Raw genomic sequence first — 25,209 nt, 5'->3', positions numbered from 1 at the left:
ATTTAAAAGAAGAAGAATGTTTTTTTTATTATTTTGTCAGTCTGAATTATTTTTTGGTCATTGAAAGCCTTTCGTTACCGAACCCAGTCCGTGCGCACCTGCCGGGCCTAACCATGAAACGTCAGGGTAAAGCGCACAGGCTCGCAACTGAAGGAATACATATGCTTATAAATCAAATGCTTTGGTAAAGTCACACAAATTAAACATTGAAGTCCATGTTGCACAAAAATAAACACTGAAGTTTATAATTACTGTTGTTGTTGTTGTTGGTCATATATCAATATATCATATCTTTTAGTTATGTCAGTTTGAGTTTGTGGTGTTAGGAATTGTTTTTCTGCGCATTTCCACACTAACTCAAAACGTGCGTACATATACACCACCTCCTGAGCTGGCGTAGGATTTGAGCGTGCCGTACGCCAACGTTCATATTGATAAATCTCAAAGTCACCGTGGTTTTGGGTGTACGCCGGGTGTACGCTGGAAATTTGGTGTACGCACTTTTGATAAATGAGGGCCACTGTCACTATGGATTCTGTGGTTTCGTTTCTGTCATCAGTCTTCAGCTGGCATGGAAATCCTTTGAGTATTGTTACTGATGACGGTGTTCAGTTTTTGTCTGGTGCTTTTCTAGAAGGAAGGAATATTCGTCCCCATCATTCCTCTCTCTGCTACCTGGCAGCTAATGGTGCTGTAGAGAGGTTAACCATGTGCTCAAACACACTGTCCAAATGGCCATCCAGCAACATCAGCTATAGAAACCTGTGGTAACTGACTTCTTACAGGTGTACTGTGCCACTCCACATGCTGCAACTGGTACTTCACCCTTTCAGCTCCTCAATGGCAGGCGCACAAAGCAGTCTATTTTGCCGTCTGCTCCTATGTACTCACCAACTGACTGTTCGCCAAAGGGTTACGTTGCTATAGCACAAAATGAAAAAGTACACTGATGATACTATGCGGGGTGCTCGCACTCCTTGTTTCCAGGAGGAGGATAAAGTGAGGGTACGGAACCCCATGCATGAGATTCACAGAAAGTTCATAAGTGAATTGTATTGTGGACTCCTATTTTGAAAAGGAAGTCAGAACTGTTGATGCTGTACCTGAAGTGTTGTGTAATGCCGTAAGGTGTGCGAGAACGGAAGTGATGAGTAAACAAGTCTTGTCTTGTGTGCTTTATTGCTGCTTTCTAACTCCTGACACATACCACAAAGCTCGGATTTGGACCTGACAGCTGCATATTCATTTTGGCGCTGATAATGTTGGCATAAAAGCGCATAATTCAGAGGACATGAACAACTCAGAGAAATCAGGTCACCTTTATTTATATAGCGCTGTTAACAATACAGATTGTATCAAAGCAGCTTCACAGTGATAACATGAAAATAATACAACAAAGTTTGTTTCTAGAAGAAAATTGCGTCATCGTCCACCTGAAGTAAGGCAGATTAATAATATTGTTGAATATTAAATGTCCCCAACTAAGCAAGCCAAAAGCCAAGGCAACAGTGGCAAGGAACCAAAACTCCATCAGGTGACAGAATGGAGAAAAAAACCTTGGGAGAACCCAGACTCAGTTCTCCTCTGGCCAACGAGCGAACAGTGTATGATTAATTTGGCAACATTACAGGTCAGAAGTCAGATTGGATCAGAACATTCACAATATTTATCCAGTTCCATCTGGTTGGAGGTCGGAGTCATCACGGCGGTATGGAGACGAGTTTGTTGAGGTGTCCGTGAGGCCTTCACAGGGCTGATGAGGCTGGCACTTCAGGGATGCGTTGTGGTCGTGTCCAGGCGCAGGTTCACCGTCTGATCTGGATACGGCCCGGATCCGGCTGACTTCAGTAAACCTCGGAATAAATGGAAAGACTAACATTAGCGTAGATGCCATTCTTCTTATGATGTAACGAGTACATCGGGTGTTGTAGGAAGTGTCCCCGGTTCCGGCTGACCTAATCTATGCAGCCTAATAATCATTTAACTGATTTGAATAATAGAAATAATGTTCTATGTGAATGCCAGGTAAAAGAGATGTGTTTTTAGTCTAGATTTAAACTGAAAGAGTGTGTCTGCTTCCCGGACAATAGCCAAGTTTCCATCCACTTGTCAATCGAATTATCTGAAGTTCGGAAAAAAAAACTAAAGCGAATAAAGCTGGTGAAAGTGTGTTTCCATCCAACGGCTTTAAATCGAATAAAAACCTGTACGTAATGACGTCACATGCTGTTTTGCAATCAAATTGCTATATCGAATTGATTTGAGACATTTTAAGGTGTTTCCATTCATTTTCGCACTGAATCGCACAACATTCAAGCAAACATTTGCGAACAAAGTTTTGCTAGAGAAAAAGGGATCGCGCCATCTACCAACAAATGATCAATATCGCACAAGTTGTAGCCTAATAGTGCTTATGTGCCAGCTGATAGCGACATATGTAAGGGATAATGGGGCGGCAGTGGCTCAGTGGTTCATGTAGGTTGTTTACAAACTGGAAGGTTGGTGGTTCAATCCTCGGTTCTACCTGACCAAGTGTTGAGGTGTCCATGAGAAAGACGTCTAACCCCAGCTGCTCCTGACGAGCTGGATGGCGCCTTGTATGGCTGACACCGCCGTAGGTGAATGAGTGAATGGGTGAATGAGAGGCAAATTGTAAAGCACTTTGGTGGCCATTGGGTCTGTGAAAGCGCTATATAAATGCAGTCCATTTACCATTTACCATAATGTATATGCGAGGTGGTTGTTAGCCTGAAGGGGTTGTATTCGCTATAACAACTACCTCGCTATACATTATCCTGCTTATTACATGGCTACCTACCAAATAAATCAATAATTTGACACAAAATATTGATTTAAAAAGGAGTTTATTAATTTAAAAAACGATTGTATTCCGCTAAAGAGAATAGTCCGTTCGGTCTCTGAACTGCGTCCATGGCAACGCTCTGTTTTTCATGGCAACGGTGTGTTATGCTTAGCAGCGGTGTGTTATCAAGAAATAACAGACCGCATTCTGCATTAGAATTCAACCAAGCCATGTAATAACAAGCTATAATAAGAAAACAACGACGCAATCAACACATTGCTAAGATGATGCAGACGCACGTAAAAGCCCGACGACAATGGAGACGGCCTGTGGTGTGGGAGCGACAGCGCTCCAAACAGTTCTGGGAGATCGTGGTTCAGAGACACTTCACGGAAACCCTTTGGTTGAAGCATTTTTTTGCTTTGTCCACTTACATCTGTCTTTGTTGACACCCGCCATGTGTGCGCAAACAGAGCGGAAATACTGGGCGGAAATGAACTAAAACTTCTTCTTCTTTGTTTTGTGGCGTGTTGCAACCAAGGAACTAAAACTTAATCGCAATTCATTATTTATTCGGCAAATAACGTTTCCATCAGCGTTTATCGCATAAGCCGTATATCGATCAAGATAAAATCCGATGAGACCGAACGTATTTCATTTGAGTCGATATTCATGAAATTCAATCGAATTTTACTGTTTCCATAAGGCATTTTTCATTCGATATCACTTAATTCGGATAAAAACGTGTGGATGGAAACATAGCTAATGTTAGGAAGACTGTTCCAAAGTTTTGGTACTAAATAGAAGGAAAATGATCTACCGCCAGCAGTCGATTTTGATATTCTAGGTATTATCAACTGGCCACAAACATAATAAAGAAGAAGGTAACGGGTTGCCATCTCTTAATTACGGTAATTGCGACATGGTGTGAATGCAGCATAAGCTTGTTGTCTTGGTTCAGGAGGAACTGTAAAAGGTGGCTGCTGTTTGTTTGTGCCGCTCGATGACTGTCTACAACTCTGCATAGCCTCATGGGACGTGTGACGTCTGCGCGAGCAGGTGTGAGGAGGTATGCAAATACATACGTTGACAGGGAGGTAGGACATCTTATCATTGTATTCAGACCGAATGCAGTAATTGGACAAAACATTTTTTGGTCTTAAGACGTCCACAGAAGATGTACATTTTTTAAATATTTAGACCACTTCTATTTTTGATTGCTATCAGGATGTGGAGAGAGTTTCCTCCAGTATAACAAAAAGTGTTTGTGAAACACCTTGCTTACCCTACCTTTATGTTCCTGTAAGGACATCCTACTATGACTGTATCCAATTTGTGTCCCTTTAACTCGTACCATACATTCTCTTTGTATGCAACTTGAAATTAAATGAAATAAAATAATGCATTTTTGAAAAAGAATTATTCATAGTAAGAAAACCAGAATCATGTTCAAGTTTTACCAATATTCAGATGTATGTTTTTGGAATATTGACACATTTATTTACTTATTTGAAAAATTTGAATATTGGGATTGAATAGGGAAAATTTCATGGTAACTTCAAATGTCATTATCTTCAAATATGCAATCATCAAAAACATTCTGGGATTTCTGGAATCATAAATATTACAGAACTGAGCACGATTAGTAATATTTCATCAGATAGAAATAGCTCTTTGTGCGTTCAATAAAAATAGCTATAAAATTAAAAAGGTAAGAAAGAGCCATGCAAATTCATTAGTGAAAAGGAATGTGAACGTTTTCATATTTCTCTGAGTAAACACGGTGGCATGTTCTGCTTCTATTGCATTTATAAATAATGTTCTTCTCCTTCAATTTCTGTGCAACACGTTATCCTCTGAAAATGTAGACACACCCAGATACTAGAAATTGTACCGACACCTGATACCTGCTCTGTTGACTCACCAACATGTCTTCATTATTCACCTCATCATGAGCCCAACCAGTTTCATTCTAATCAGCAACGGCTAATGAGCAAATATTAGACTGTGCGTGGTATCACATTTCATAGATATTTCAAAACGGCATCTTGTATTTTATTCTTATTTTTCAAAGAACCATCTCAAAATACATTCATGTAATACATTATTTGAAATATAGTTTTTAAAAAATTGTGTGTCCAGGAAAGGTGCAGTCACATCACATTAGCGTAATTTCATGGGCAAAACTTTGTCTTGTCAAAAGTGTAATGATGTATGAAGCACATCTCACACAGAAGTTACTTTCAAACCAAGCTTTCTGCGTAATTTGCATGAGGAAATCTTTTGGTGTCATGCTAAAATTTCAGATCGCGTGGACATTCCTACTGGGATTACCTTATTTAGCTCAACGGACAACGATAAATGTGACTGCAACTTTAGACGTCGACTTGCAGAAATCTTTCAGTATTGTTTGAAGAATATAGGACAAGTTTGCTAGTCTTATATAATGTTAGCTAGGTAGATATTTGATCAATCTAAAGCATACAAATGACCTATAAACAATAATACTGTGTGGCTTTTTCCACAATAATAAAATACAAAATAAATGTATCCTTGACTACACCTTACATAATGTGATATAACAAGACATCTTGTGAAATCTTTATATAACCACTCGTATTGCATGTCAACACCCCAGCTAAGTCTTCATCGCTACGGAGCCTTCCTTTTTTAAATGTAGTCTAAAAGTGCTTTGTGCCTTTGCTTTTTTATTTTCATCCGACAGAGGTCAATGTCTGCCATTGCATTCAGACCCCAGTTCTTCCCTTGAGAGCACAGTAAATGAGAAACTTTGGCACTGTTTATTTTGCCAGCCGCTATCTGAAACAAGGACAGCAGCAACAGCACAGTCTTCTGAGAGGGTTCTTCTTCTTGTATCTGGCAGCCGTTGAGAACTTCTCCTTTGAGTCTGATACGTAGTCTTGTGTCTTCTCCACATTGGCTTGTATGTTCTCGATCTGGTGCCCTTGCTCTTCCACCAGCATGAACACATCTAGAAAGAGATCTCTCAGGTCCTTCATGTTGCTTTCCAGGTTCAGGAGCTCTTTGTGGCGTTGCTCTATCTCTGAGAGCTGGGCACGGGTGATCTTTGCATCGACTAAGATGTTCTCATTGAAGATCTCCCACTTGCCCTGCTCGATCATGTTATCCACCTCCTCTTCGGACACCTCACGACCCGAAACCTCCAGCTGCCGGATGATAAACTGCTTGCATTTGTCCTGCTTGGCCAGGATCGCGTCATTGTGTTGTCGCATTACTTGCTGGAACTGGCGGAAAAGGGCCGCGTGTTGGGCCTTCTGGATACGGGACGTGGCGTCGTCCGGGCCCAGCTCAGCCTCGGTTCGCTTGGCCTGCTTGGAAAAAGCATCTAGTTTTTTATTTAGGCTCTCGGCCAACAGCTTGATGTCTCGCGTCATGCTACTCTCCTTTTTCATGATGCTGAGGCGCCTGATGGTGGCCATAAAGTTTCTCTGCTGCTGGCCGAACTTATTGACTTCAGAGTTCAGCTCCTCAATGCTGTCACGGATGTTCTGCGCCTCCTTAAGGAAGTGTTCCAGGACGGGCTCCTCCTCAAAGATCACGGCCTGCAGGCCTATCAGCGAGGACGGGTCCATGTCCTCCTCCGTGTTGAAGGCGTTGTTGTCCAGCATCTTATCGCTGGCCTTCATCCGCTGACGCAACTCCTCCATGCGGTCCTTCATGACTGACCTTGATGGGGAGCAGGTCAGATATGCTCTTAGATTTGAGTGTTGAATGTGTGTAAACTTTTCCTCTGCTTCACATACCCTGTAAATATCCACAGAAGGCATATTGAGTCACTTTGTCAATAAACAACAAAACAACATTAAAACATTATGATTTAAAATGTACTTAAAAAACAAAACCTTTTTAAAAGTTTATAGCCTCGTAAAAGTTTTTTGTTACCCAATAAGCAAACTCAAAATATACTTATTTTGTAGAGAAAATATTTTTAGTTTATATTATATTTCATTTTATTTATATAAAATATTAATTTTTGATCTAATTTTTTACATGACCGTGTCCCCTTAGGGCTCCGTACAACATTAGGGTGAAAAAAATAATGACAGAAGTATTCCTTGATGATTTTTTTGTATACTGCAATTTTTACTTTATTTTTGCAGTTTTTACTTTATGAATTATACAAATATTTAGAAATTATTTATCTTTGTGTGTGACCGTGTTAACTTATTTATTAGTACTAACATTTATGTATATAGCCTACTATTATAATATTTATTAATATTTTGAATAAGCTTTTTTATTTTTATATTTTCACTTTTGATTTTGTTGTGCTTCAGTCATTTTTGTAAGCATTTTTTAAATATTTCCATTTAGCTTTATTCTCATTTCAGTTTTAGTTTGTAATTTTAGTACTTCAATTTCTAAATTCCGTTTACGCTTTAAGCTTTGATTGAATATGTATATTTTATCTTATTTTAGCTTTATTTCAATTAATGAACGCGATTTTTAATATAGATTTAGTTTTGGTTAATAACAACACTGGTGTGCGACCATGTGTTTTTCTAGTCAAATAACAGACATCCTGTTGGCACTAAGTTTCTATATTATAAAAACTATATTTGCCGTAAGTAAAGGTCACATTTTTGTCAGATGCTTTTCCATGCATTGTGCCTTCAGCTGCAGCTCTCGTGTCAAAGGAAGGATTAAACGAAGGCCTTGATTCCAAACTTGTGCAGTTTTCCCAGTCCACATATCACCGCTGCACATTCATCACGATCACTGTAATTTATAATGTCTGTTCTGACACTGTACAGAACATGATATATGAGCATTCACAGGAGTTTGCTTCTAAATAACTCACTGACTTGGATTTTGCCTGCTGATGTTTTTATCCTTGCTCTAGCCTGCTGGACTGTGGTTTTGGAAAGTGAGCATAATGCCAAGGGGTGGGTATACCGAACTTGTCTGAGGAGAGTAAAAACGGAGCACTCCAAATCACTGACTATCCGGTTACTAGGGATTTCACACAGGACAGACTGCAGTGCGTGTGTGAGAACAGCCCACCCAAGCTCCTTAGGGAGAAAGCTTATGAATATAAGAGTGGCTTTTGTTTTCTGCAGGTTCTGCAATTCTACACACATTAATTCTACTGCTCAGAACGTACGAATGCATTGCACAACATTCTCTAATCCAGTCTTCAGCTTATGATTGTTTACTGAATTTTCTGTATTGGATCAAAGGTGCCTCTTTATTTGTTTATTAGAGTCTCTTTGCTTTCTATAAGAACAGTTTATGTTATACAAGCTGATATGTTGATATACGTTCCCACTCTGGTCTAACCTCTCCTTTTTGGAAATCAATAATGAATATTATAATATAATGAAAGACCAAGACTACTGTAGTTGTCAGACGTTTGTTTTTCCAGGAACATATCTCCAGGTATAGGTTTATTTTTTGAATTCAAAGTCTGTATAGATGCATATATTGAAGCTATCCACCTTTATTTCCCACGAACAAAATTGTGTATAATTTAGCCTTCACCGAATAATAGAATATTTAATTATAATTTTAACTAGTGTTTTATTCAACAATACAATTAAAGGTAATGTATTTTAAATGTACTAAATTGCAAGTTAAATGACATTAAAGTTTATGTCAGTTTACCATAAATGCTCATCAGAACTTTCAGCAAAACAATTTTTCCATATTTCAAAGACAATAGATGTAATTAATAAACTTTATATATGTAGTTAAGTGGGTCAAAAAATAAAAAAACTCTTACATTCAACTAATTGCATTTAATATAAATTTACACTATAATGCATTTTCATTCAATTGCAATTAACATTTGCATTCAGATTACATTCAATATATCTTTTAATATTATCATATATATTATATATAGTAGTCAACATTTGAAGTAGTCAAAAGTTCATCAAAGTTGTCCTATTGTTCAAAAGTCATGTATAACTTTGATGAAAGGTTTTGATCCACTTCGAATGTTGACTACTATATATGTATATATATATGTATGTGTATATATATAATGTATATTTGTGTGTGTGTGTGTGTGTGTGTGTGTGTATAATGATACTTTTTCTTTTCCAAATTGAGATCTTCCATTGACCTAGAGAGGGCTGAAAATGTTATATAAGAATATTTGATCTGGATCCGGATATCATGGTTTCTCCCTTCTAAACTGAGCAAATAAAGAGAAAATTTACCTGTTATTGCTTTTAATCCCTGGAAGGTTGAATATTGCTTCATTTCAATTTGCCCAGATTTTTTGTCAACACTTTATCTGGCCACGGACTTGTACAGTAGGATCTAAGCCGGACCTGTTGAAGCGTTCAGGAAGTCCTTGGTATTCATCAGAGGGAATTGCAGCTCCCAGGAACACAAATATGTGCCAGTGCGAGTTTTCCCTCTGCTCCACTGGTGTCAGTTATGTCTTTCAAAGAAAAAAAACACACCGACTCCTGGGAAATCTGGTCAAGCCAGTTTAAAGCCACACCCCCAGTCACAGTTAGAAGTCTGTTTGCCCAATGGAGGGTGAAGCTTGTTAGGCAGAAGGAGTGTGGGTGACGTGATTCAGAAAGGCATTGGACCAGTCGTTGCCCTCACCCTTGGCACCCTCTATTGTGTTTAAGACAACAATGAGATCAGGAAGCTGCTTAAATTATTATTGACAAAGCCTTGAAATCCTGAATAAACATGTGCCTGTTCCAAAGCCCTCATATTGTATTTATGTCCTTATTATTTCCATTTGAATTTTTTATTTAAAAAATAAAAAGAATGTCATTGGCTGGTTTTGTTGCTACATCATGTTATGGCAAAACGAGGATTGTATGGATTTGACAGTTTGGCAAACCAGCTCTGAAAGTTTTGCAGGATAGTGTTATAAAGCAAACAGTGCAAGAATTGTTTTTTCTCTTTTTAAATATTTAAATGTTTTAAAGACAGTAATTAATATGGACTATAAATGTATTTAAACATGTAAAGATAGAATGATTAGTTCATTGGGTTAAGAGAGATGTTTTTCAGAACTGATACGTGATCAGTTCAACAGAATGACTCCCACAATGGTTTGTGTTTGTCCTCAGGCTGGTGCAGGAAACAGAGCAAAGAGGAAGCAGTGTGTGAACACACACCAGCGAGCCGTTGTCTTCAGTAAAGCCTGTGACTGAAGATGCTGCTTGTAGATGCAAGCGTCTACTTTTTTAATCATTAGTAATTGTTGAATAAGCTATGCATTCATTTTTGATAAAAGAAACAAACAAACAATTGAATTAGATTAATAGAATCTAATGAGAATCACCACCAGAAAAGAATGAAAAATAAATAAATGGGTATCTCTATTCTGAGACATTATGGTATATAAACTCAGCAAAAAGAGTAACATCCTTTTTTCAGGATAATGTATTTTAAAGATCATTTTGATTCTGTCTACATCAGTTTTAGACCCTTATTGAACCTCTGGTGATTAAAACGGTTTAGAAATATGTGCAAAAAAAGGTGCTCCTCGAACATGCTTTAGATTGGGAAAGTTTTAAAAGTGATTGTTAACAAGTATCTGAGTCTTCCGAACAGATTAGTTACAGGCCACATTTGCTCAATTAAACACAAAATAATGAAGGGCGCAGACGTTCGCTTTAGTTTGTTTTAATGAATAAAAAAAAAATCATCATAATTGTTTTTCGGTAAACACTAGTCTCATTGACAGGTCATATTTGGCTGGTTTATTGCGCCCTCTGCTGTTTTTGAAATTACAACACTTTTCAGTTACCAGGGCCTCCAAACCAGCTATAAATAGATTTTGCAGTAATGCTTTACAACAATGTCCCATTAGTTAATGTTAGTTAATGGATTTACTAACAATAACTAGCAATGCACAATGCATTTGTTACAGCATTTTTAATTATCCCTAAACATGAGAAGTGACAGATATGTGCAGATATAAATTATCTAAAGGTCCTCTTTCTTCTTATCATCTTTTGGGGGTCTGTCTTTCTCACTCTTCCACCACAGCTTGATCTACAATGAACAGACACAGACACTTTAGTTCAACTTACCGAATTTATGACTCAAAGATGTTTGTCGAAATGTCTAAAATGGTAAAATGGCAGTATATAGATGTTGTTTTATAATGCACTTCCTTTAAATGAGGATGGACTCTATCATTTCTTACATTTACATATTTATGAATATAATAATAGGTCAATAACATTAAAAAAAATTTAAAGATGAGAGAAGGTGACTACAAATGCTAATAAATGACACACATTACAGCATTGAGGGCCTTTCACACCAAGGACGATAACTCTAACAATAAAGATATAGTTCTAAAAATCATTCTAAATATAAAAGAATAGCAGTCCACACCACAACTACAATGATAATGGCACAGAGAAATATAGTTGGGATCACTTTCAGAACAATTCTTTTTCAGATGATGAATGACAAAAACATTGACAGCTACTCAGAATCCATCCTGGTTTAAAGATTAGAATAAACAGAACAATAGCTATTCTCCTCTGACCTCTGGCATCAACAAGGCATTTTCGCCCACAGAACTGCTGCTCACTGGATATTTTCTCTATTTCGGGCCATTCTCTGTAAACCCTAGAGATGCCTGTGAGTGTAAATCCCAGTAGATCAGCAATTTCTGTAATACTCAGACCAGTTCGTCTGGCACCAACAACCATGCTATGTTCAAAGTCACTTAAAGGTGCAGTAAACGATTTCTGAGAAACACTATTGAAAGTGAATCGGACCGAGCACCAAAGCACACTTGTAGCCAATCAGCAGTAAGGGGTGTGTCCACTCATAAAGGGGGAGGTGCCTGTGTTGCATAGTGTTCATGCATTTGGGGGCGGAGCTATCAAGATAGGGGTGTGATCCTTTGGGGTAGGGGCGTGTTTGTTTTGGTGATTTCAAATATCCACAGCTTGGTGTGAATGGGGCTTTACTGTGTTATGATGTTTTATATTTAGAACTGGATGCGGATGTACCTGACGGGGCAGAATTCTCATTAGCCCAAACAGAAAACCCAGTAAGTGCCTTGGGTTTCCACTTCAAGGCGGTGGTTAAGGCAGGTTCATCTTCCTCTGCATCTCCTTTGTCCTGCTGTCAAAAAGATTAATTATGATTTGGCTTCACACAGAAATGCATTCAATATAGGCTTATTCTTATAGGTAGGGTACAACAGAGCTAAAATGAATAATTGTATTTTGAAAGGAGAATATAAAAATCTAAATTCAAGCCCCGTTTTTTTTGTTTGTTTTTTGCCCTGTTGTGTCCTACTATTCATCTCTAACAGGCACAAACAGACTTTAAATGTGTCTTGGTATGCTTTTTATGTATTCAGTTGCATCATATTCTGTTTTACATTTATTTAGTGTTTGGCATTGTTTACTAGCATACCAAGCTGTAAAACTTCTGAACCTCCAGTGAACTGCTTCATCCACTCGATGCTCTAAGGGCATTCCACTACTGACTACAGTCTAAGGGAAAGAACACGGCATAAGACTTTCTCCTCATGATCCTCTTTTGACATGCACCAGGCAACTGGCAAACTGCACTATTTAGAGGCACAGCAAAAATCTGAAAGTTGTCATAAAACCCTCATCTCCAAAGGCCAAAATGGCAATAGGAGAAGGGAGAACACAACTTCAAGGCTTTCCCTTCCTTACTGGTTTCTTCATCTGGTGCAGGCTTGAGTTTCAGTTCTCATTCAATACAAAATAAGCACACTTCTTTTTCACCAGGGTATTTAAAACAACTCTCTTAACAAGCCAAATAACAACAAAACAGTGGTAAGACTGAGAACAAAGACAATTTCTGCTGATTTATGTGATCATGCTACCTGAAATACATTCTCATGATATTTAAAGACATCCTGTAAAACATTAAAATAGACATACCTGATCTTTCTGGAGGTACTCTCCATGCTGCTCGCACCCAATGTCAAACACATACTTCCCTGGACCAGAGGGCTAGAAAATAACAAGACAATAATTCGTAAGAAATACACTCACCTAAAGGATTATTAGGAACACCATACTAATACTGTGTTTGACCCCCTTTCCCCTTCAGAATTGCCTTAATTCTACGTGGCATTGATTCATCAAGGTGCTGAAAGCATTCTTTAGAAATGTTGACCCATTTTGATAGGATAGCATCTTGCAGTTGATGGAGATTTTTGGGATGCACATCCAGGGCACGAAGCTCCCGTTCCACCACATCCCAAAGATGCTCTATTGGGTTGAGATCTGGTGACTGTGGGTGCCATTTTAGTACAGTGAACTCATTGTCATGTTCAAGAAACCAATTTGAAATGATTCGAGCTTTGTGACATGGTGCATTATCCTGCTGGAAGTAGCCATCAGAGGATGGGTACATGGTGGCCATAAAGGGATGGACATGGTCAGAAACAATGCTCAGGTAGGCCGTGGCATTTAAACGGTCCCCAGTTGGCACTAAGGGGCCTAAAGTGTGCCAATAAAACATCCCCCATACCATTACACCACCACCACCAGCCTGCACAGTGGTAACAAGGCATGATGGATCCATGTTCTCATTCTGTTTACGCCAAATTCTGACTCTACCATCTGAATGTCTCAACAGAAATCGAGACTCATCAGACCAGGCAACATTTTTCCAGTCTTTAACTGTCCAATTTTGGTGAGCTCTTGCAAATTGTAGCCTCTTTTTCCTATTTGTAGTGGAGATGAGTGGTACCCGGTGGGGTCTTCTGCTGTTGTAGCCCATCCGCCTTAAGGTTGTGCGTGTTGTGGCTTCACAAATGCTTTGCTGCATACCTCGGTTGTAACAAGTGGTTATTTCATTGCTCTTCTATCAGCTTGAATCAGTCGGCCCTAGAGCTGTCGCGATAGTCAATATATCGACTTATCGCACGATATATGGAAATGAGCGCGATCATTTTTGGTGCCGCGATTTATTGCAACTGAAATTTGTTTTATTATTAAAAATAATAATTAGATTCATTTTTACATCAAAATGAATGTCACCAACATTTTAATTGATCGCGCTGCCTCTGTCATCTTGTCTGCACTCTGTGTCGGAGGCGGGGCTCAGGCAGCGTGTCCACACACACACACACACAGAGAAAGAGAGAGAGCGGACACCGTCAGGTGAAGAGAAAGCGTGAACCAACTGCATTTTAAAGTAATCTGTTTCGTGACATCTACAGTGAGCCAGTTAGGAAGAACGAGTTCAACATGGAATTGATTTCAAAGCCGCAATCTTCAGCTCCGGTGTGGGAACATTTTGGCTTTAAGCCGAACGAGAGAGGAGAGCTAATTAACGTGAACGAGCCGGTATGTCGACTGTGTTTTAAAACAGTAGCAACGAAAAGAGGCAACACAACAAACTTAAAATCGCACCTAAAACATAACCATCCCACCCAGTTTTTCAATCTGGTAACAACAACTGCAGCTGGAGTTGGAGAGGGGCCTTCTTCCAGACAGTTATCTGTTGCAGATGCCTTTTCCCGACAGTGCAAATATAAACGTGACAGCGCGAAATGGCGCACACTCACGGATAGCGTAACTCGCTATATAGCCAAAGAGATGCAGCCATTATACACGGTCGAAAAACCAGCATTTAAAAATATGCTGCAAACTTTTGACAAACAGTACGAATTGCCAAAGAAAACTTACATCTCCCAAACTGCCATTCCATCCTTGTACAATAAAGTTAAAGACGATATTCTGAAGGAGATAAAAGACATCTCCTTTTTACTCAGCCACAACAGATATGTGGTCAAGCTCAAATATGACACCATGAGCTTGACCATACACTACATAACTGCTGACTGGACTCTGCAGTCGAAGTGTTTAGAAACCAGATACATACCCCAGAACCACACTGCAGATGTGCTTGCTGAAGCCCTTCAGTTTGCTTTAGCAGACTGGGAATTGGATGAGCGCAAAATGGCCTGTATAACTACAGACAACGGTGCTAACATTGTGGCTGCAATACGTAATCTTGGCTGGCCATGGCTCAATTGCTTTGGACACAACCTCCATTTGGCTGTTACCCATGGACTGGACAGTGACAAGGATCGCACAGCACGTGCCATGGGACTTTGTAGGAATCTTGTCAACACCTTCAACCTGAGCTGGCTAAAGAAGAGAGACCTGAGGAAGGCACAGACTGAAACCAATGTCCCCCAACACAATCTAGTACTGGTGAGTGATGATACCGGTAACTTGTTATACAACGCAAAATATTTAGGGTTTATATAAACTTAATTTAAAGGGTTTTTATTATTTATTACTTACTTTGGGGCCTGTTTGTATGTATTAAATAATTACATTATAATAACCATATTATTATTTGTGAAAGTACTACACTATAAAAATATTGTTGGTTTAACTTAATTAAATAAGTAACCTGGTTGCCTTAAAATTAAGTTCATTGAAATTGAAAAATTTAGTTAATACAATGAAGCAGATTGATTTAACCATCAGAAACTCAAACTATTATGTTATCTGAACCACATAAATTAAGTTGATTTGACAAAAGAAAAAAATTTGTGATTACAATTTTTTTTACAGTGTAGTAAAAGTAGCATTTGTTAAATGATGTTAGACAAAAAAACAAAAACAATGTTATACTTTCCACAGGATGTCGCCACACGATGGGGTACCAAGCACAAAATGATCGAGAGGGTGCTAGAGCAACTCCCAGCCATACGACGTGTCCTGGTTGAAGATCGAAAACATGGCCACCTCAACCCAACCTGGCAGGATGTTTCTGTGTTGGAATCCATTAATGCAGCAATGAAGCCAGTGGCTGATTTCACGGACGTCCTTTCAGGGGAAAAATATGTCACTGTGTCCTCAGTAAAGCCTGTGTTGGAACTTCTTAAAGGTGAACTTTTATCACCAGACCCCAATGACACTGGACTGACAGCAAACATAAAGGCAAACATGTGCAGGGTGTTGAAAGAGAAATACAGCCCACCTGAAATCCAAAACCTTCTGACAAAGGCCACCATCTTGGATCCAAGGTATCGTGGTACCATGGAGGATGCGGAGGTCTTGGATGATGTAAAAGAAAAGCTATTGCAAGAACTACTAGACATGAACGAGGAAGACGGAAAAGGAGATTGTGCCAGTGGTGAGAACTGCGTTGAAGCTGCAGGGGGAAATAAAGGATCTGAATCTGGACCTCCAGCAAGCAAGAAGAAGAGGCTGTGTGACCTTCTCCAGCACAGAAGAAACCTACTTGCAAGTCACCAGACTCAGGCATCGGTTCCAAAAAGAGTGCAGGCTGATGTGGAGCTGACCAGGTTCCTCCAGGAAGAACCAGTTCCTGCATCATCTGATCCCTTAATGTGGTGGCGTGATAACCACACAAGATTTCCCCTAGTAGCCAAGTTAGCACAAAAAAGAAAGACTGTTTAGCACAGCTGGTAACATTGTTACGCCAGTAAGATCCTGCCTTAAGCCCCACAAGGTAAACATGTTGGTGTTCCTTTCTCGGAATCTGCCTAACAATTAAAAAACTAATCTGGCAGCAGAAATGTCCTGTTGATGCATCTGTGCCTTTGTGTGAGACACTTTAAAAGTTTTAATTGACATATTACTTTGTTTTGATCTAGTTCTTGATACCTTGCACTTTTTTTGTTAACGAAAGTGTATTTATTTACTTGTTTTATTTATTTGGGATATATTTTTTCACATTTCACAATGTCTAAATATTGAATAGAATACGAATAAAATGTTCTTTGTTCTTTGAAACAGTGTACTTGCATTATTATGCTATTATATTGTCATTATGTAATCAGTGGCATAAAATGGTCTGAAAATTACAATAATATCGTTTATCGCAATTAATTTTGGTGCAATATATCGCACAACAAAAAGTAGTTATCGTGACAGCTCTAGTCGGCCCATTCTCCTCTGACCTCTAGCATCAACAAGGCATTTTCGCCCACAGGACTGCCGCATACTGGATGTTTTTCCCTTTTCACACCATTCTTTGTAAACCCTAGAAATGGTTGTGCGTGAAAATCCCAGTAGCTGAGCAGATTGTGAAATACTCAGACCAGCCCGTCTGGCACCAACAACCATGCCACGCTCAAAATGGCTTAAATCACCTTTCTTTCCCATTCTGACATTCAGTTTGGAGTTCAGGAGATTGTCTTGACCAGGACCACACCCCTAAATGCATTGAAGCAACTGCCATGTGATTGGTTGATTAGATAATTGCATTAATGAGAAATTGAACAGGTGTTCCTAATAATCCTTTAGGTGAGTGTAAGTGATCACTGTGTGAGAGAAGTGCAGATATCTTGTTATATTAATGTTAATATAGAGCAGGTTTCCTCAAATCCAGCCCTGGAGGGCCACTGTCCTGCAGAGTTTAGTTCAAACCCTGATCGAACTCACCTATCTGCAATTTTCCTGTACTCTTGATCAGCTTGTTCAGGTGTTTGACTGTAAAAGCTATGTGAAACATTTTTCTCAAACCTTTTTGTGTCAATTTATTTTGCTATTCTTTTCTTTACTATACAGATAGTTGCATTTTATTATTGAATGTAGTACAGGTCATGTATGTAGTACCCCCTGCTGTCCGCAACCCAATTAGCCATTAAAACCATGTTCTACTACTCACCAGCTCAGAACCATAAATGCAGAGTATTACTTACATTATTATTGACAAAGTTGCCCTTATATCTGTGGTTCAGATGGATGAGCTCCCCGGCTGACTCCATTTTACCCATGATCCATCTGCCCATGTACTGAGAACCTGAGTCATGATGTGTGTATGTACCCTGCCCATGTCTAAGAGGGGAAAAAGACAGACAATCAGATACTTTTATTAATAAGCATAGTTTGCCATTCATTTTTAGTTGAACTGAAGATGTTATGAATACTGTTACGACTGATATTAATAGATTCGACAGGTTACTGGATTAGTTCAGTGGAAAAGAGAGCTGCATTTCAACTACCTTTGATGTTGCAGCCATTCACCATCATATGTGTCTCCGTTGGGGTATGTGTAAAAACCATGACCCTGCCTCTGGTCATCCACCCAGCTTCCTGAGGAAGAGGAAGAAATATCACATGTGAAGACTGTAGTTAGAAGTCCGAGACAAGGGTCAAAAAGTCAGAGACAACTAGTTAAATTTCAGAATGTTTGTAATTTTTAAATACTAGTGCTGTTAATCAAATCGATTAATCATGATTAATCGCATATATCTCCATCCATCCATCCATCCAACCACGCACACATATATTATATATTTACAAACTTTTATGTTAGATGTGATCAATCACGATTAATCGATTTGACAGCACTAAAATATATACTATTGTTCATTGTTAATTCGTGTTTGTTTACAGTAAATTAACTAACTTGTACTGTTAAAAATGTATTAGTATATGTTGTAATTAACATTAACATAGATTAATAAGTACTGTAAAACCAGTGTTATTTTACTATTATACTATTATAGTTTTAATATTTTGAGTTAGCTTTGATTTTTTTTATTTTCAGTTTTCATTGTAATTTACGTTTAATTTAGAATTTTTGTTATGTGCTGTCATTTTTATTCGTTTAAAAAAATATTTCTATAGTTTTCATTTATATTTTATTACAGTAAGTGTTAACAATAACAACTCAGTCTTAACTCTGTGTCAAGTGTCAACTCTGTGTCTGTGTCAAGTGTCATTCATTGTTAGTTCATGATAACCTTAACAAACCACATATACTGTACTGGATACTTGAGATAATATAAAGTAGATTTACCTTCATATTTGGAGCCATCTGGGTAATAAAATATGCCTTGTCCATGTTTTAAATTCATGTACCATTCTCCAATGTATCTGGCCCCATTCTTGAACTTATATGTCCCCTGATATACAGACAACACAAGGTTTATCAAATCTTTCCTTTGTTTATGAGAACAGAAACTGCATACTAACAGTGTTTGTGAGCGACATGACCTGGCCATATCTCTTGCCGTTTTCATATGCTCCTTGGTAAGTGTCTCCATTAGGCAGGACAGCTTTGCCCTGTCCGTGTCTCTCTCCAGCTTCATTTCTGTCTCCCTCATACTCCTTCAACACAGAGCGATAACTGTCATCTCTACTGTGAACACACTGCGAACTGAGTATAAACTGTGACAAAGACTCACCCCCAGAGAGCCTTGCTCGTCGTCAAACTCTTCAGAACCAACGTCTGTCATGATAAACTTGAGTTTAATGAACAGATAAGAGGGAACAACCCCAAAAGGAAAAGCTTCAGTTCAAGGCTGTTTACTGTTACCATAGCAATGCCGCGTGAGCCAAGACACATGCGCAATTTTTATTCATTATGTCTATGCGCAAAGTGACTTTCACCCATTTTTTACAGTCTATGCTTTCACCCCAAGAACGGTCACACTCGCTCGCTTTAGAAATGTATATGTAATGTATATATATTAAAGCATTATTTTTTAAGTTAAAATTAGCACTATTCGTCCAAAAATTGGACACACTTGACTGGAATATTTTTTTTGTTAAAAACCATTTGACCTAACGTTATGCTAAATGCTTGAAATTAGATTTGTAGACAAATGTAAATTGTGCATGTATGATTTTTCTAAACTCTTTTTTCCAATGCGGTTTAAAAAAACCATCATTAACTTGGGTGAGCTGAGACGATGTCTATGTTTGATTTCAGTGAATGTTTTTATTTTAATTTTTGTTGTGAACAAAATGTAGGTTTGAGAATTTAGTATTATTAGTTATTATAATTATTATCATTATTTAAACATAGATATAGGCATTTTTTATAGGCATTTTTTTTAGAGCGTGACTTTTATTTTGACATGTATTAGACTAACAAAAAAACTCGTGACTGACCAGTTGACTCAATTTAGCCTGTCACCTGATCAGTGTTCTCTGAAACAAGGATGTGAGACAAAACAGTAACAGCTGCAAGAAAGTCAGCACATTCGTGTTTTTCGGAGATAGTGCTGAGATGAAGTATTCCCTTCACTTCATTCACGCGGTTCTTCACTGCTGGACTGTGGGGCTGGTCGTTTCTAGGGTCAGTGGGAAGCAGGTCTGGCCAGTGCCTTACCAGTAAGTTGCAGCTACTGTACACTTCAGCTCAATTACATTACCAGCACTAAGGACTAAACGTGTTTATATCGGTTCGTCTTCAGTCTGTTTTTTTTTTTTTTTTTGTTGTTTTTTTTTTTTTTAAAGTTAATTTGCACGATGGTTTATTTGTCTTCAGAATCAAAATGAGCTTTAATGACAATTGTTAACACACACAAGGGATTTGTCTTGTGGACAGGAGCTTCCAGTGCAGAAAAAGTACAAACAGGGATAAAGGGCAATGAAAAGCAATGTAACACAATAATAAAAAGGCAATAAAATGAAATAAAATACAGTAATATAGAAAATATCATGCACAATAGACAGAATTACGTATGTACAGATATACTATTTACTGTTACTATTTAATAAAAGTATACAAATGTGTTATGTAAATGAAAGTGGAATTAATGTCAAGAGGTAGATAATAAACGGGTATATAAAATTATTATTGCCAACATAATAAAGAGTTGTACGCTGTTGGCATTGTTAATTCCAGGTAGGACCTCACTCAGTAGAATAGGAACATTAAAATATTGTGATTAATGTATATTTTTATATGTATATTTAAATGTATGATTTCTTAGTCAAGTCAAGTCACCTTTATTTATATAGAGATCGTATTATACAATACAGATTGTTTCAAAGCAGCTTTACAGTGATAAACAGAGTTCATATTGGCTGTACAGCAGCTCTACAAGAAAACAGTGTCATTGTTCAGCTGAAGTCTGTTCAGTGTTGATTCAGTTCTGTTGTAAAGATCAATTATTAAATTAATGTTCTGGTGAAAACAGTGATGTCATCATCGTCCAGCTCAGTTCAGGTCTCATCCAATAGTGTCGGTGAATATTAAGTGTCCCCAACTAAGAAAGCAAGAGGCTTAAATTAGATGCAAGTTATATATACACACTTACATTTCCAGTGAATTCAAATAAACTACTTCACAATTTTATGCTCATAAATATGAATTAATTACATCATGTGACATCCACCATGTTGGCCAAACCTATTCGCTGAGAAGCAGACGTAACACAATTTCATATCAATTTCTAGGCGACTTGACAGACGTCCAGATGTTGATCCCTTCTGCCAGGCTTTATACCCGTTCTGTCCCACTGGAGATCCAGGTGGTCGGATACCCGTCATGGGAGACTTGGACGTCATCTCAGTGTTCAGACTTCAGACTCCTGTGTGGGAGTTCAAATATGGTGACATCTTGGGAAAGTTTGTAAGTGAATAGCAGGCCTCTTTTCTTTAAGAGTGTATTCATCTGAGTCTAATCAAGAGTTTTCACCTCAGCATGTCATGCACGACGCCATTGGCTTTGGAAGCGCAAAAACCGGGAGAAACTTCACTATGGAGTGGTACGAGCTGTTTCAGCTTGGGAATTGCACTTTTCCTCATGAAAGAGAGGGTGTGAGTGCGCCGTTCTGGTGTAACCAGGGAGCGGCGTGCTTTTACGACGGCATAGACGACTTACACTGGAAGCAGAATGGGACTTTGGAGAAAATAGGAGAGATTTCAGGTAAGTTTGTAAAATCTATAATCTTTTAAAAATCTAATCTATTAAAAAGTTTAGGAACTTTACTGTTTTTAATGTTTTTGCTCTTATGCTCATCAAGCCTGCATTTATTTGATAAAAAATACAGAAAAAACGGTAATATTGTGTATTAGTATTAGTATTATTATTACAATTTTAAATAACTGTTTTCTATTGTAATACATTTCAATATATATAGTACTTTACTGAATTTTCATCAGCCATTACTTCAGTCGTCAGTGTCACATGACCCTTCAGAAATCATTCTGAAATGCTGATTTGATACTCTGTTATTAAAAAATGTTGGAAACGGTTGTTAAACTGTTTCCAACATTGATAATAAATCAGATCACATTAGAATTATTTCTTAAGGATCAAGTGACACAGAAGTAATGAGTAATGATGCTAAAAATTCAGCTTTGATCACAGGAATAAAGTTCTACATATTAAAGGGTTAGTTCACCCAAAAATGAAAATTATGTCATTAATGACTCACCCTCAAGTCGTTCCAAGCCCGTAAGACCTCCATTCATCTTCGGAACACAGTTTAAGATATTTTAGATTTAGTCCGAGAGCTTTCTGTCCCTCCATTGAAAATGTATGTACGGTATACTGTCCTTGTCCAGAAAGGAAATAAAGACATCATCAAAGTAGTCCATGTGACATCAGTGGGTTAGTTAGAATGTTTTGAAGCTTCGAAAATACATTTTGGTCCAAAAATTACAAAAACTACGACTTTATTCAGCATTGTATTGTCTTCCGGTTCTGTTGTGGATCCGTGTTCAGTGACGCTGCTGACGTAAGACGCTTAATGACGCTTAAAGACAATTAATGACATAATTTTCATTTTTGGGTGAACTAACCCTTACATATATTACAATAGAAAACAGTTATTTTAAATAGTAAAAAAATATTTCACAATATTACTGTAATACTTTTTGCTGTATTTTGGATCAAATAAATGCAGCCTTGTGGTGAGCAGAAGAGACTTCTTTTAAAAACATTAAACTTTTTAAATTTATAATTAGGTTTATTTTTATTTCAAAACTTTAGCGTTCCCCGAGAACCTTTGCGTTCGCTCACAAGGAACAAAAGATTAGCGAGCGAATGTAAAGTTTCTCAGGGGAAACATTCTTTTAAAACATTTGTGAGAGAACGTCTTTTTTCCACCCATCTCATATTTTTTTTTTGTCCCTTTAAGGGTTCCATATATGGCCAAGTTTAGCCAAACAACTTATTTTAAACATGAGCAAACAAAATGTAGTTCACAAACTTCATAAACACTTTTACTGACATATGGTATAAAACATTACTGACAACTAGATTATTGTTATCTAGCTAGATGACATTAAATTGTCATATTTTCATTAGCAGAATAATAAAACAATGTTTAAAACAGAAACTATCATAAACAATTATATTGAATTATATATATTATCATATTATAAAAACAAATATTGAAGCATCCTCATCGGCACGTGTTTTCTGTTTCGTCTGGATTTGATTCTTTTTCTCACTCATATATTTGTGTTTTGTTAGGTGAGATGTTTAATGAGTTGGCTCTGTGGGTTCAGAAGGACAATGAAACGGGTGTGTATTACGAGACATGGACGGTAAAGTCAGACCCTGGTGCCAATGCCACAACATGGTTCGAGTCCTACGACTGTTCTCAGTTTGTGCACCGCACATATAAGAAATTACTGGAGCTGGGCGCCCAACTGTTGAGCCAAACGCCAACCAACTACACAAAGATCTATCTGTACAGCGGAGAGCCTCTCTATCTGGGAGATGACACCATCTTTCAACAGTCTTCTCTGAAAGATCTTGCCACGGACATTGAGAGGTTCTATCACTCCTTTCGCTCTCACCAGTCAGTGATCGAAATGATTATGAGCCTGTTGGAGGCTTATGAAAAGATGGTCCTAGAGAAGACCTTCTATTTCTACTACAACTCTGAATATTGGAAGCTGCCGATGAAATATCCTTATTTACAAATAACCTATGAGGAGATTTCTTTTCCATAATGAACATTTTTTAATACTACATAAAATTACTTTTTTAATTTTCTACTTCCTTTCCATACCATCAGATAAGTGTTAATTTGTACTAATACATGGACAAATATTTTTTATTGTACAACTCATTTATGAACATTGTTGCCTTAATGTAAATGATCTGTAAAACATTCACACAGTGTGCACAAATGTTTATTTGCCTTTATTTATTTCAACAAAAGACAATGTTATAATCATGTTTTTACAACACAGGAAATGTAATATTAGCAATACAAGCAATATGCTCACTTGCTTCAGAAAAATGAAATACATGAGCACTTGGTTTGATGCTGTTTGTACATGTTAATGGCTTTGAGTTAATGTTATGCAGCTTGCACTTTCAAAAAGTCATGTCTAGCAAAAATGAGTTAAAATGGTAAGATATGCACTGACTAAAGCCTCGCTTTGTTATTTTAATGATATAACTAAATTGAATGTGAACTACCGTGCTGTAGATTCTGTTCTGTTCATTTTCAAGAATGTTTTGCTTTCAAATGATGACAGGAATCTTAGTTTTCATGTAGATGCTACATTTACAAAAGCCGATACAGCCTTTAATTCTGGATAATTAGTCAAAGAAAACTTACATGCTATTGACTTTTTATAAATTATATATGCATATAAATCAACATATGGAGCATCTCACTCAATGTTAAACTATCAGTATAAGCAGATTAATAATAAAAAAAAGCATATCAATAAATTACACTGATGATCAACTAATCACAAGGGTAAAGATATATAATAATTCCCACTCATCTGAAAGAGATCAGCACAGAAACACTTAGTTTGAACCTCCACAGAAGTATACATTAGTATTTCTATTTATATCAAAAACACAGCATTTTATATACAGACACATGGAGCTTCCTTCTTAAAGGAAAATGTTTTCACTGCTTCACTCCAATACTGAACCATATTGAACTGAATGGAAGGGCGCATGTTAATGCAGCCAGGTCTGAAGCGTATCCAGAAAAAAGAAAAGAAATCATTCATTATCTGCTTGTATCCCATTCAGTTTTTCATTGCACAGCATTCTTCATGCAATCCAATAGAAACCAATGGTTCATTGTATCTCTAAAATTCTATTACCATCTCTTTCCAAATTTGAGGACACAAGTGTTCTGTGAGCCAAACACTGATCCTTTCATTCCCATCCTCTCTGACCAACTCCAACATACCTTGAAAATAATATGCCGTTATCTTATTCTGCAACCTCTTCCCTGCTAACCCAAAATATGAGCGACTGTTTCTTTTCTACTTGCTTAAACCACACAAAAGAAATATTTCCATTTGGTATGTATAAGGTGCATATTATCCACTATACATTTTTGTACAAAAGCACTGTAATACCAAATCTATGTATTAATACACACAAAATACAGTTCATCATCTAAATAAACCAAATCAGCACACTTTCAAGTGAGCACTTATTGTATGTACACTTCTTTTCAACCTTGAGCTTGTGTTGGTGAACTGGTTAGTGAGTGGAAACCGCTCTCACTGAAGTCTTGTGGCTTTTCCTGCCACTAGGAGGCGCTGCTGAAGAGTCCTAGTGAGAGCTGGTTCAACTAAGCACACAAACCATGTCATCAAAATGGGATTATGGCCTGAGCCGCTGGGATAGGCTCCTACATTCCTGTCACCCTACATTGATTGGACAAGCACTTTGGGAAATGGGTGGTTGGATAAAGCTTATGCATTTAAACT

The 25,209-nt window shown here is 37.7% G+C and overlaps 3 protein-coding genes across 5 annotated transcripts; 1 reads left to right on the top strand and 2 right to left on the bottom strand.

Annotated features, from left to right (window-relative positions):
- Window positions 1–4,820: 4,820 nt before the first annotated feature.
- Window positions 4,821–9,384, bottom strand: stx19 (syntaxin 19). Its single transcript, XM_056252217.1, has 2 exons — window positions 9,010–9,384; window positions 4,821–6,589 (listed from the first exon to the last, which is right to left on the bottom strand). Exon 2 carries the CDS (start codon window positions 6,502–6,504, stop codon window positions 5,620–5,622), a length of 885 nt encoding a protein of 294 aa, XP_056108192.1. The 5' UTR covers window positions 6,505–6,589; window positions 9,010–9,384; the 3' UTR covers window positions 4,821–5,619.
- A 1,121-nt stretch (window positions 9,385–10,505) lies between these two features.
- rsph1 (radial spoke head component 1) lies at window positions 10,506–19,118 on the bottom strand. 3 transcript variants are annotated; one of them, XM_056252216.1, is made up of 8 exons: window positions 18,957–19,118; window positions 18,766–18,879; window positions 18,569–18,674; window positions 17,769–17,859; window positions 17,466–17,601; window positions 12,709–12,780; window positions 11,797–11,911; window positions 10,506–10,819 (listed from the first exon to the last, which is right to left on the bottom strand). In XM_056252216.1, exons 1-8 carry the CDS (start codon window positions 19,005–19,007, stop codon window positions 10,797–10,799), a joined length of 708 nt encoding a protein of 235 aa, XP_056108191.1. In that variant the 5' UTR covers window positions 19,008–19,118; the 3' UTR covers window positions 10,506–10,796. The 3 variants fall into 3 exon arrangements, with proteins under 3 accessions (XP_056108191.1, XP_056108189.1, XP_056108190.1); XM_056252214.1 differs by lacking the exon at window positions 10,506–10,819 and having other exon boundaries at window positions 10,893–11,911; XM_056252215.1 differs by lacking the exon at window positions 10,506–10,819 and having other exon boundaries at window positions 10,897–11,908.
- Window positions 19,119–19,716: 598 nt separating this feature from the next.
- cln5 (CLN5 intracellular trafficking protein) lies at window positions 19,717–23,850 on the top strand. Its single transcript, XM_056252213.1, has 4 exons — window positions 19,717–19,887; window positions 20,959–21,133; window positions 21,205–21,430; window positions 22,985–23,850. The coding sequence occupies exons 1-4, from the start codon at window positions 19,784–19,786 to the stop codon at window positions 23,467–23,469; spliced, it is 990 nt and encodes a 329-aa protein (XP_056108188.1). The 5' UTR covers window positions 19,717–19,783; the 3' UTR covers window positions 23,470–23,850.
- The last annotated feature ends 1,359 nt before the right edge of the window (window positions 23,851–25,209 follow it).

This window comes from Rhinichthys klamathensis, unplaced genomic scaffold, assembly GCF_029890125.1.
Source record: "Rhinichthys klamathensis goyatoka isolate OS25496 unplaced genomic scaffold, OSU_Roscu_1.1 h1tg000093l_1, whole genome shotgun sequence".
Taxonomy (NCBI): domain Eukaryota; kingdom Metazoa; phylum Chordata; class Actinopteri; order Cypriniformes; family Leuciscidae; genus Rhinichthys; species Rhinichthys klamathensis.
Note: the sequence above shows the minus strand (reverse complement) of the source record. Positions and strands in the feature narration are given on the sequence as shown.

What these genes read in the sequence shown, in the direction of transcription:
- stx19 (XM_056252217.1), bottom strand. Translation starts at nt 6,504, where the DNA reads ATGAAGGACCGCATGGAGGAGTTGCGTCAGCGGATGAAGGCCAGCGAT.
- rsph1 (XM_056252214.1), bottom strand. Translation starts at nt 19,007, where the DNA reads ATGACAGACGTTGGTTCTGAAGAGTTTGACGACGAGCAAGGCTCTCTG. An exon ending in ACGGCAAGAGATATGGCCAG is followed by an intron (nt 18,675 to 18,765) that starts GTCATGTCGCTC and finishes TCTGTATATCAG; the next exon opens with GGGACATATAAGTTCAAGAA. An exon ending in AGATGGCTCCAAATATGAAG is followed by an intron (nt 17,860 to 18,568) that starts GTAAATCTACTT and finishes CCTCTTCCTCAG; the next exon opens with GAAGCTGGGTGGATGACCAG.
- cln5 (XM_056252213.1), top strand. Translation starts at nt 19,784, where the DNA reads ATGAAGTATTCCCTTCACTTCATTCACGCGGTTCTTCACTGCTGGACT. An exon ending in GTCTGGCCAGTGCCTTACCA is followed by an intron (nt 19,888 to 20,958) that starts GTAAGTTGCAGC and finishes ATCAATTTCTAG; the next exon opens with GCGACTTGACAGACGTCCAG. An exon ending in GTGACATCTTGGGAAAGTTT is followed by an intron (nt 21,134 to 21,204) that starts GTAAGTGAATAG and finishes TTTTCACCTCAG; the next exon opens with CATGTCATGCACGACGCCAT.